The sequence below is a fragment of the Argiope bruennichi genome, chromosome X2 (assembly GCF_947563725.1).
Source record: "Argiope bruennichi chromosome X2, qqArgBrue1.1, whole genome shotgun sequence".
Classification (NCBI taxonomy): Eukaryota; Metazoa; Arthropoda; class Arachnida; order Araneae; family Araneidae; genus Argiope; species Argiope bruennichi.
In genome coordinates this window covers 130,770,978-130,784,177 of record NC_079163.1, presented here as the reverse complement: position 1 = coordinate 130,784,177, position 13,200 = coordinate 130,770,978, and the positions used below count along the sequence as shown (strand labels likewise).

The window sequence follows — 13,200 nt, the reverse complement described above, 5'->3', positions numbered from 1 at the left end:
GTTTTTCTTGAACAGGAAAACAAACTTTCTTTGTTGAAAAACGTGCACATAACATCTGGATTTCATTTATTGTAAGTAAAGGCAGCCATCATTTAATAATATCTTGACATCATCAGCAAATATACTAGATTTTTTTTCAATGAAGTCAGGCTGAGCATTTAAAAAATAACTACGCAATGCACACGTGATCTGCATATAAATAGCCAGAATTTGGATTCTTTTATGCAGTTTCGGAGAGAGTGTTTTACTATTGCCAGTCTTGAACTATCTACATGTCAAGGTTACGTTAACGATTTCTGTCTGGGAACGATTTCTCCCTATTCATGTGACTTAAGGAGTCAAGGAAAAATGTTTTATGTTTTAATTTAAATATAAATATTCTGTATTCTAGAATTTCGAGCAACTCTGAAAGTGATTTTTTATATTTTATTTATATTGGTTTTTGAGTATAAGATAAAATGGCTTTAAGATGTGACAGTTTTAAGTTTTGTTTCATTTTATTTTTTAAAAATTTTGTATGTTTTATTTCTATGTTAAAAAGGAATTTTATATGATATATCTCTATATATATTTAATTTTCATGAGCTATTTTCGTATAACTTTTGCATATCTTAATAGTATTTACATATCATCATTTAAAATTAATTTGTTTTATTTTTTGATGAAGGTAGAAAGCTTTTCATTTAGCTACAATTCACTACTCATCGTAATAAGATTTTATATTATTAATTTCAATTCCTTTCATTGATATTTATTATGATCTTTTTATTTTATGATTTTTACTAATCTTATTTTTTACTAATTTGAAGTAATTAATATACACATAAGTTTAGCTGTTTAATTTATCACATTAAATTTAGTCAATTTTCGGTTTATATTTTTTTTTCCATATGTTGTTCCATAATAACAAAAAAAAAATCGAATGTTTTGAAGCATAAAGATAAAATCATTGAAAAAAAAACAACCGAATTATTAAAATGGATTGAAAAACGATATATATTTATGAATAGAATAAGCATAAATGAGAAATTGTTTCCTATTTTTAAACATTTGTATTGAAGAAAAATGAAAGTGAGGATAAAATCATTACATAATAAGATTTAAGACTATTGTTTTGATTTCTCGAGGCATTTTAGATTATACGAAAACAAAATATTTTCCATATTTATTCCATTCGAGTTCATTAAATCCTAAAATAATAAAGATCATTTTGAATTTCCTGTTAAGTTTATATTAATTTTGAATTTGTATAAGAAGAATATTTTCAATGGTTTGCAGTTTTTTCCCAAGTATTTTTGAAGTTAAAATTTCCATTTGTAAATTTAAATTCTTTCCAAAATCTAAAATTTAAATTCGAGCATTATTCCCTTCATTTTCCATTTGTAAATTTAAATTCTTTCCAAGATCTAAAATTTAAATTCGAGCATTATTCCCTTCATATTGTAATCATCAATTTTTTTTTTAATTTTGGGTATCATCTGCTTTGTAAAATAACTAATAACAAATTAGATTTTATCTAAAATTTGGCTTTTATTAATTTCTAAATACAGTGTGGAAAAATTAATTTTACCTTAAATGCAATTAATTCATTAACAAATGGAAATGGAAAACTGTACTGCAATGTTTTTTTAATTTATACTGTTATGCTTTATTCAAATAATTAAAATGAAAAATAACACAAATGCTTATTAAAAGAGATCGTACAATAATTTTTTAGATGATATATCTCAGAATTTAACTGTTAATATAATTGTTGATTTAAAACAAATTTTTCGTATTCACTGTATTTTTAACAAAGAATATTAAATTTAAAAAACAGCAATAAACTGAGAAAAAATATATCCGTTCTTTATAAATCTTACAACAATTTGTAACATTTGATAACGTAGCTTAAATCAACTTTTTTGTTGTTTCATCTGATCATTCCTGAATGCCGAAAGTTTATCTTGGAAACTTGAAGAATTGAAAGTAAACGCGTATAATTCCAGGTTAGAGCGCAGGATTATTACTGAGATGCGTAATAGCAATAATCCAATCGTTGGATTTTTTTTTATATAACGTTTAAGGAAAATAATAATAATGAGTCTCTAAAAACCGTTTTTTATCTTTCCTTCTTGGAAAAATTTCAATTAACGTTTTAAACAAAGTTCAAATGGACCTGTGCAGGTGGCCTGGTGTATAAACTATGACATGACACACAGCACTACTCAGACTGTGATTTACAGTATGTTATTACACTTAATGGGAAAATGTCGTGCTTTTCAAGACCTTGCAAAGATTTTGTACAGAAAAAAAAAACCCGTTTCTTTGTTGTCTTTAAAATTAGGTACTTTCCCTGATAACTTATTTTCTCAGTTCAAACGTAATGACTAATTCATTATAGGCTAGGGAAAGGAGTGGAAAACAAACCTGACAGACACATTTTTTTATGTTGAAATTAGAAGGCAGGTAGAAAAGTATTAAAGATAAGCAACATGTTTTTTTTTTTTTTCGATTTTCGGTTTTTGAGAAGGCAGGTAGAAAAGTATTAAAGATAAGCAACATGTTTTTTTTCGATGTGACAGAAAGGATTCGCCACCGCTGTATTTAATTGATTGCCTTTGCCTCTACTTATTTTGAAAAGATTTCGGCAATTACAGAGAAACGAAGCAGTGTAAGTAATGCTGGAAGGTAGTCAAGTCTAAATGTCTAACTGTAGAAGAAAGAATTCAGATTGCTTTTTTAACCTTGAGATAGAGATGAAAAGTGTAACAAATCTGACGAAGCAGTCCTTGTGCCAGGAGAAAATTTTTGCTATTGCTATTGTTTCTTTATTGAAACGACCTGAAATGATATCGGTCTCTGCTTGGGTTTTCTATGAATTTATTAAAAAAAATTCATAGAAAGAAAATTAATGATATTATCTGATGTAAAAGAAGTTGATTGACATCCTGGAAAATAATCTATAATTTTCTGGATTTGGATTGGCATTCTTAGCAAATGTAAAAATGAAATGAGATACTTAAAAAAAAATTCAAATCAAAGATTGAAAGTTGTATTTTCATTTACCGTTATGAATAATTCGAAATATACATCATAACGATTCTGTTGGGTTCGCTATTTCGAGACCTTCACAATAAATATTGAAGTTTGCTTCGCTTAAAAAATGCAATTACTTTGGGTTCAAACTTTTGAAGTTAATTTTTCAATTTCATATTTTCAAAAACTTGAGTTCAATCGAAGTAATAAAATTTTGAAAATAAATATCAATAAAAATACTGCGTTGTTGAAATCTCAAATATATAAATAAAGAATAGTAATTGGACTGAGGGAATATAAAAAGTACTTTCTCAGTCAGTAAAAAAAAAAAAAAAAAATCCTTACATTTTTAACGAAATTATAATTATTTTTATTGCTTAGTTCTGCTTATTCAAGATTATAGGAGGCGTATCACCTCGTTATTCTGTCTTCAAACTCTTTTAGATTTAAATATAAATTTAAAATACCCTTTTCAAAGACCAGAATACCTAAAGATACATTTGTGCCCTTATCCCATGAATTTTTCCAGAATTTGGTTTTTTTCTAGGTGAAGCATATCCAGTGGTTTTCACATAACTACCTTCACTTAAACAGTGAGTAAAAAACCCTCTTCTTAGCGTGTAAATTTGACAAGTTGGCAGCTGGAACTTTCGGTATTGGATCAGATCCCGTTTCGAAATCCGTTCCTTCCTGCGAATCTGCTTGGTTAGTCCTCCTTCTAAATACTTTCTCAAAGTGTAGTCGACTGAAGTAGGGGTTTGAAGCTAGGAAGTGGAATTGTTTGTTATTTTTCAAAAATAATTGTTACTTCAGCCTTTATCCGGTTGCATTCTTTTATTAATTTTTTTAGGAGTTGAAAATCGAAATAACGTTTTAGTTCATGGATGAAAAGTTCTCAAAGAAGGACAAGAATTATTTCAAAAATTTCTTTTGTTTATTGCATTTTTTTAAATCTTTATCACATTAACCATTCGAACGTTTCTCTTTGATGATAATTTTTTTTTCTGTCAGTAAATCTGAATTTAATTATAATAACCTAAGCCCATATGAACTTTAAAGTATATGGACAAATTTTTCACTCTTGTTAAGAATTTTTTGAAGTCGCCTTAATGAAATTTTCAGGGATACATTTTGTATTTACAACTATTTTAGTAAATTAAGTAAAGACTGTTATTAAACATTACTTATTTATTCATTTAAAACTGGAAGAAGAAGTATTTGAACAGAAATCACAGCATTAAACCTGGGAAAATAATTTATCACTCTAAAGGTTCTAGAGCCAAATGCTTCAATCGAATGAAATCTTATTTATTGACAGAAAAGGAATTATTATTTTCTTTGCTTCGTCTTTTGTGAAACTTTTTCTTCTGTTTGATTGTGAAATCATTCGCTTTGCTTTAGACATTCTAATGACATCAAAATTTTAATGAATCAAATCTGAAACAGGAAATAAAACTTACTAGATTCGCTCTTCATATGAATAACTAAAGTGATGGGATCTCCTACATTGACAGGGCCGGAAATTCTTAGGCCGGAGGGACCAAAACCTCTTCTCACTTCCATATTACATTGTGGTGGTGGCAGAGTGAAGACAACAGGACTTCCCGTCCGCAGTTTCACGGAGGCGCTCCTAGCAATAGAAGATCTAGTTCCAGTTTATTTCACTCAGTTCCAAACAAGCCCCGTTAATGTTATTAAAAAATCGACATACAATGCATTTATTTGCTTCTATAGAGTTAATACAAAAAATGCACAGGAATACAACTATAGAAATATTTGTAAATTTATTTTAAGTACAAGAGTAATGTGTTTATCCTGATTAGTGCGTATGACAAATATGCACGACATATTAAAATGCAAAAACTAGGCTGTTCCAGAGTATACATGTACATGTAAAATGAGACGAAGTTTGATTTGATATGATGGAGTTTAATAGGAATTGTGTTGCTATTTTATTTATATTATGATTACAGTAACAATACACATAATTTATTTTTGAGACTCATAAAAAGTTTAAAAAAAATCATTAAAATTTCTTTTACAAACCTGAATTTGTTATTTGCTTTTGAATAGTGCCTCAAAAGACCGAATTTCATATAAATGCTTTGCATTTCTTATAAAAAATTATTTATTTTATGTACAAAGAATTTTTACGAAAATTTACTTCTTTGACAGTTAAAAAATATCCTCCTATCAATATGTAATATTTTTTCCCCATTCAAAAGCAATTTTCTTTTAATTTACCTGTGTTTTGTCATAATACCCTTTCCATGATTTTAATTTCACACCTAAGAGGGGGAATTTATTCGATGATTAACAGAACATAAATAGCTGATTCTGATAGTATAATATAACACTAAATTAGTACTGCTAGGAATCATAACGTATTTTTAGGGGATATTAATTAGATGATTCATTTCTTTTAGAAAAACAAAAATGGATACTCACTCCACATTTATAACAGGGAACGTGACTGTTTTCCAAAAATCATAGCCATATTCACAAGTGACTCGAAAATGTTCGTCTATATCTTCTTCAATAACTGGATTGTACTGAACAGTGACAGTATTCACTAAATACTGAGCTCTTTCTTGCCTCCTCTGTTGAAATAAAAAGAAATGAAGGTGTTTTATTTATATTCATCAAGCATGGAAATTAAGTATTTTCACTAAAGAAAAGAAAGATTCGTAAATCACATCGACGTTTATTACAGAAGCAATGCAACTATTGCACTGATATAGCAGATAACATCGTGCTAGTTGCGATTTTGCTTTCCCCTGTTAATCAGTTAACAATGGTCATTAGAAGACGTTCTACATGTCTTCGATTTATGAGTCGATTTAAAAAATAAATAAATGAAATGAATAAGAAAATTACTGTTCATTAGCGAATCAAAGCCTTTTATATATTCGACATAAAAATTCGCTTGTAATTTGGTATGTCAACCATGATTCACGATGATAGGTTGAAATTTAATATCGTTGAGTAATGGCGAGTAAATTGCCAATTCGCATAACTAGTCTGTCATAAATAACTCGCCCGAAATAAACCCACACAAAAAACAAAACAAAACAAAACTTTTACTTTGCTGTTGTACATGCGTTTAATTTTTTCAGAGACTTCTACTTGACCACAATTAATAACAATCAATTACGTTTGATTCGAGTAAGTCTCAAATGCAATAATTAGCAGTTATAAGAGTTTTTCAAGGAAACATAAAATTTTTTTTCTTTCGTTCCGAAAAAAACTGAATACCTCGCCTTAGGAAATCATTAACGTAGCGATGCACAACAGAATAAATTCATCATAATTTACTTTTGTCATAAAGTGGAACGATTTTATGATATGTCTGATGATTCGAACTAGACACAGGTTTACTGGCCTTAATGCTGAGATTTGTATTATTTTTTTCAATGTAGAAATCTTATTATATTCTTCATGAAATGATGACAGTCCATTAGAAAGAAAGAAGTCTAGTGATTTTGAGACTTTTCTTCTGAAAAATTGGATCTCCAATAAATATCTTTTGATAGGATCGCTCTTTCTTTCATATGTAAAATAAGCATCTATCTCAAAAACTCATTTTCATCATTAAACATTCACTCTCTTTAGATTGATGTGTTTTCTCCTTTAGAAGAGAAGCGAATTTCATTTTTTAGGCAAAAGGAAAACCCTTTTGGGTTCATTTTAGTCTATCATTATATTTCGAAGAAGTTCAAATTTAAAGTTTAAAAACACCCAACGGTACAGAGCAAGATCTATTATCATTCACCAAAGTGACGTGTTCTTATTTGCGGAATCAAAAGCAGACAGAAAAAAAACGCATTCAGAGGCGTTATGTACGAAGAAAGATAATTCCCCTCATTTGGAAACTATAAAAAATGATAATTTTTTAACCCCTGTAGAGGCTCATGATGTTATTCGTGTGAGATGTTCGATAATTATAATGACCGCAATGAGAGTTTGAGAGGCGTGGAGAAAACCAAAATTCCGAACTATTTAGAAAAAAAGTCAAAGGGGACCCCCCCCCCCCGAATTTATGGAGAGTGAAAAATAATTTAAAAACCGCTGATAAACAGAAATGATCACATGATCAGATGGATGTCATACGATTAAAGTTACGATCATTAGACTCTTAGAGGCCTGGAATAAACTAACATCCCGCGTGCGATAAGATCAAAATGTTTTTTTTTCAAATTTATGTGATGAGAAAAAAGTTTTTTTAAAGCGTGAATAAGTTGAATTGATCACATCTATACTTTAAATTTCAATATCATAAATGGTGATAAAAATTAGAACTCTAAAGAATAGATTTTTTATCCTTTGACCTTTAAATGTTTCATTTGCAATGGAATTTTTAACATTTTTTATATTCATCATGTATTGGGTATAACAAAAGTATCATTTTTCTTTAGGCCCGCTCATTGAGACTGCGTATGAATCCTATTCTAATGCTACCTCCCTTGCCTCTCCTTTCCCATGTCAAATTAATTTCTTTTGTCATTCATGACCGGGTTTTGAAAACAATTTCAAGGTCCATTAGAAATCCTAGACCCGATCTTTAAGAAATGTCATGCGCAATTGAATGCCGAGAAATGAGGGATAACAAGTGACATCGACCAGAAAGACGCTTTTTTGGTATTTATTTCATTCTTAGATTTTGCCACTTATAGTAAGGAAACACGTTCAATTGTAGTCCAGTTAAAAATTTGTATTTCAACCTATAGAAATTCGAAAATACATACCACAGTTTTCAAATGCATTTTCTGTTTTATTTTGAAGATTTTGAAATAATAATGGTTATTAATAAAATATTTTTTTTAAAAATTATGTAACAGAATCATTTTCTGTACATGTGTCATACATATACTCTAGCATTTGTACGTGTGAAATACAAATGTATGTGATAGTACAAATTTGTTTATTTATTTTTTTCAAATCTGGAGGTAACTATGATGCACCATTTCATTTGCAATTTATTCATAGATAAACTGGAATTATTAAGACCTATCTCCAATAAAATGCAACGTACTCATATTCTAATTTTAGACACATTCATTGTATTTGAAAAGTTTATAAAGTACTTACTGCAAAAAATATTTTTATATACTTTGTTTGATTTTTATAGTTTTATACTTGAAACTAAAGTCTTGTTTCATTGCTGAGAATTTAATCTCTTATGTTTCCAGGTACTCCATTTCGATGAGTCTTTTCGTGAAAATACTAAATACCAGCTCTATATTTAAATGATCTGAGTTGAATTTTTAAGGATAATTATTAGAAATTTTAACGTTTTGCTTATTTTTTAAATCCATATTTTTAAAAATTTCTTCAAAGCCCAATTGATTTGCTGAATAATTGCATTTCTTGTGCTACTTTAATTTTTTAAATCTTTTTTTATGTTTATTCCTTGTGCATGTTTAATCTTATTTTAATTTCATAAGTTTCTTTTTATATTACATTTCTGAATTATAATTTCATCATTTCTTAATTATTATCATGCTTTTCCTAGACATTAAAACTACAAGACTATCATCACTCTGTTTATTCAAATTTCTTTTTTTAATTTGTATGCGATTTGATTTATAAAACAACACATTTTCTGCTTGATCATAAATTTCAATATCATAAATGGTTAGATTGCAATAAGCTATCTTTAAATGGAACATTTAATTTTTGTTGGTAAAATGCTGGATTATTCAAAATAAGTGCAACGGTTATAAAAAGCTATAACTTCCTTGTAAAAAAAACAGGGAGAAAAAATTTACAGAAGGAAACTTAAAGCTTTGCCTGCATGTGTAATGATTGTGACTGCTCTTGGTCAATACGACAAAATAAGTGCGATACTCCACTTCATTATTATGTGAAGCTTTCTTTATGCATACCTTCAATTTGCTTGCTGTGGTATGTAAAAAAGTTGTTAAAAAGTCTATAGTATTTTCTAATGAAATGGAAACACAAGAAGTACTTTCATAGATAGCTACAGGAACGTTTTGCATACGGCTATCGAAAACACATCAGTGGTTCTGACCATGCTTCAGAGTTTTTATCATAAGATGGATCACCGAAAAAAAATATTGCATAGATGATAAAGAGAGGTATCATACGTCCATTATCATGCAAGCAGCAACAAATTTGAGCTATTTTTTTCAAATCTTTTCTTCCTATTGCTGTTTATCAGAAAGTTGCAGTGAATTGTGATTGTTCGTTTTGATTAATGCAGTAGTTCCAAAATTTTACACATATTGCATCTTAAAAAAAGCCTTTTTATTTACAATTTTGAAGATTTATTCCTCAAAAATGAAAAACCCACAGAAAGATTATTGTTGTGTTATGCTATGTGAATGGGCCAATTTTGCTGAAAAGTTGTTAAGAGATGCGTTTAAATTTTGCACGCCATTTAAGCTCAGCAATTGTTTATATTTTTTATTTCCACTTTATCAGTGACAGAAAAAATAAAATTTCACTAACCAGCAGAAGGGTTTCAATGCATAAACTTACACTTCTTTTTTATGGCATTATTAAGAATTATGCAATGCATAATTTTGTTGGGGGTGGATCTATGAAGAAAATAGTATCGTTTCATTGCGATTTTGGAGAGCATTCATAATGAAGCAAAAATATGTCAAATTTTTTTTTTTCATAATTATCTCTTTCATACCTTTTAACTTAATTTTATCAATTTTTGTTAAAAGAACAACTGGTTTGCATTTTCATTAAGAAATAAGAAGCATTTGATAATAAAGGTTAATTTTTCCTTTTACTGTATACCTTTCTGCTGTTTTTTCATTTTATGATTTCGTGTTAATAGGGATTATTAAATGCAATGTAGATTAAATTCCTCATTTTACTCTACAATTTTTTTATTTAACATTAAGGCATTCATTCCTAGTTTCAATTTTGTTCTTAATATATAAAACGTTTTCTAGGCCATATATTGAAATGAAAAATTTTAAATTATTTAGTATAGAAGATTTATTTACCCTGGTTATCGGTCCTAAATTGTCCTCAGAAACTTCTTGTTGACCCAGAGTTCCACATCGATTTAAACGGATGAAAAACTCATAGTGATTTCTTCCTGATCCGTTTACATAGTTGCACGATGTATCTTGAGTATAACCAGAGCTATATACAAGACCATCAAAAGTTCCATTGAAGCGCATAGTAACTTTCATGTAATTATCAAAACAATCAGCTTTGATATCTGTAAATATATGGAAGATAGCTTATTAGAAGTTATAATGAAGCCTTGTTTCTTAGAAGTCACGCAATATATTCTTTAACAAGCACTCAAATTATTAGAAAAAAAAATATTAAAAATTTTTTTCACTCAACTGAAATATTAACAAAATTATTTTTTCACATTAAAATTAAAAATTTGTTTTTAATATGCTCGAAAGTTAAAGTGTATTTCTCTTATTAAAAATGATAATTCTTTAAACTGTAAGACGAATTCTTTTAGGCATGAAGGGATTTTGCCTATAAAAAAGTGTTACTTACATTCAACCCTTGTCAAGTTCTTCGCTGACACAACAGTTCCAACAGAAAAAGGTTTAACAGAAGTATCAGAAGGAAGGTAATTGCTTCCAAATCCAGGTTTTGGATAAAAACCAACAGGTCTTGCAGTTTCTGAGCTCGGCTTTGGAATTTTTACACCTGCCTCATTAGAGAGTGGATTTAATTGTAAAGAGTCTTCGGTGATAATATCATATGCAGGCCTGTTAGCTGAATATGGTCTAGTTTCTTCAGACTTTATTGGTTTACGACTTTCTGAAGCAGAATTCTTTGTGTAAATGGGAACAGATTCAGATTGCCTTGTGTATTCATAATCAGCTCTGGAATGTTCAAACAATTCTATATCATGAACAGATGAGCCGCTAGTACTTGGTTTGTATGTAATTGCTTCAGAAGGTTTAGGAGATGGTCTCTGGTAATCAGGTCGATACGGTCGTCCAAAACTGCCTTGTGGAACATAAGGATGATTGAAAGATGGTCTGTATGGTTTAGTTGTAACAGATTCATAAGAAGACTGACGAGTTGAGAATTTTTCTTCTTGCGATGTCTTTGAGTAAGCATAATTTGGTCTGAAAGAGGCCCTCTGATTCTCAGGATCAGGTCTAGCTGGTCTGGTATAATCAGTATCTTGTCGTATCACAGGAGTGCGGTAATCGGGAGTAGGCCTATAATATGGGTATTGATTTATAGGTGAATCAGGTCTGTAAGGTCTCACCAAATCGGTTTCTTGACGATGAGTATAACCTGGGTCTGGGCGAGCAGGCCTGACTCGACCCTCTGGATAACGATCCTGTCTATTTTGTATTCTCTTGGGAATCCGTGTAGAATTAACTGTTAATCTCATTTCTGTAGATGAATCTTCATTATTTTCGCTTACATTCTCTTTTTCTAGGTCAAAATTTGTGCTTGCACCATGATTTGATTGAGGATTATTCATAATGGTTTCTTTTGAGTCGATATCTGCTTCATCCCGTCCATCACGCTGCTCTCGGAGTGTTGTGCCAATAGGGTTATTGTAGTTTAATTTAGTTTCTTCCATAGTAGAACTATCAGGTGCTCCATCGTACTGAGGAGAAACTCTTTGATACTGGTTTTCAGTACTTCCTTCCAATTCGGCTTCAATTATTTTTATGTCTTCTGGTTGCCCAGGCATTTCTAGTGTCGTTATTAGAGTTTCATTTGCATCAAATTCTGCACGATCTTCAGTCAATGTAGTAATATAATATGGTTTGCTCTCCTGTTCTTGCTGATGAAGAGTAATTAAATTTGGTAACGGTTCGGTTGCATCTGAATCAGTGTACAGACGGGTTTCATTAATATTCGAAAGATTTAGAGTTGTCATCATACTTTTTGTAAGAATTTCTTCAGATTCGTCACGTTTCATCTTTCGGATTGTTGAACTAAAGCCATCATTCGAAGCGTCCGTTGAGTTTATAATTGACGAAATTTCTCCATCAGTGGAAAATGCTTCTGTTATGTTTTCTGCATCGCCCATAGAACTAAATGGTGTAAATGGTATATCTTCTGTAACGGACACTTCAGACTCACTAGTAATTTCAATTGGGAAATTATCGACAGTGGATTTGGAAACGAGATCTCCGATGGTCTGCTCATTCGAATTTTCTGTACTTTCAACTATTAGATCCTTTGTAAGAGAAACGAATCTTCCTTTATTAGGATCTGATTCCATTTCATTAATTTTTGTTTCGGTATTGTTCATTGTTGTTTCAGTGCTATTAAATGTTTGTGGAGTTGTACTGTCATCCTCTACAAGGAATTCAGTTGCTTTATCAGAGGGAATATCATTACCGAGTGCCTGTAAGAGAGGGAAAAGTTGTTTAAAAATCACCGTTGTTTAGATTTTTTTAGAATATGAATCAAATGTTTCGAAATTTTAATTATAGTTCCTAAATCCCATATATAATATAGCATCACTATATAGTGCTTGAGGAATTATCGATTAAAAATATTTCTCCAAGGTCAGATTATCATTGTTAAATGATATGTTGTTAGAGCAAAAAAAGTAGTATAATACAAGTATGTGATGCTTTAAGTATTTACAAAATTATTTTTAAAGAAATTAATTTATTTTCTCAGTTTTTGAAAATCTTCATAGTATAAATTGCAGTTTCTTGATGTTGATGAGAGCGTTTACTGCTTTGTTATCATATTTGAATTTAGAAGAAAACGACTTTAATTTACATAAATTATACATCAAATTCTGAAAAGTATTGTCTTTTCATCAGAATTTAAAACTCTTTTGTCTAAACATTTTTCTATAGGAAATATTATGAACTTCATTGATGCTAAATATGCTAAATGCTAAAATATGCTAAAATATTTCAAAGATTTGGCATTAATTACTGGTCAGATGGTGGAAGTAAAATTTTATTAAATGGATGATTTTATATTTTATTTCTTCAACGAAATTTAATTGACACAGGTAAAGGAAATTTATTAATAAATTTCTACAAAAATTAGATGACATATATCTCGATGTAAAATGATGTATTTTGTAACTAGAAGAGAATTAATGCTTGAACATAATATTTAATCAAATAAAGTTTTGATCTTTTTTCTCCTGTATGATATACTAACTGCATACATTGCTGATAATTCCGTAATAATTCGGATTCTGTACTTAATAATTCATTCACCATAAATTAT

The 13,200-nt window shown here is 29.5% G+C and overlaps 1 protein-coding gene across 2 annotated transcripts in view; it reads right to left on the bottom strand.

Moving 5' to 3' along the window:
• LOC129961072 (uncharacterized) overlaps positions 1-13,200 on the bottom strand; it is an 80,559-nt gene that overhangs the window by 17,057 nt on the left and 50,302 nt on the right. Inside the window, exons 3-6 of one of the 2 annotated variants that reach the window (XM_056074879.1) lie at positions 10,519-12,349; positions 10,002-10,222; positions 5,467-5,618; positions 4,479-4,663 (exon numbers count right to left, since the gene is read on the bottom strand). In XM_056074879.1, the coding sequence (XP_055930854.1) occupies positions 4,479-4,663; positions 5,467-5,618; positions 10,002-10,222; positions 10,519-12,349 (2,389 nt within the window). The remainder of the gene's footprint in view (positions 1-4,478; positions 4,664-5,466; positions 5,619-10,001; positions 10,223-10,518; positions 12,350-13,200) is intronic. The other variant, XM_056074880.1, reaches the window with a different exon arrangement.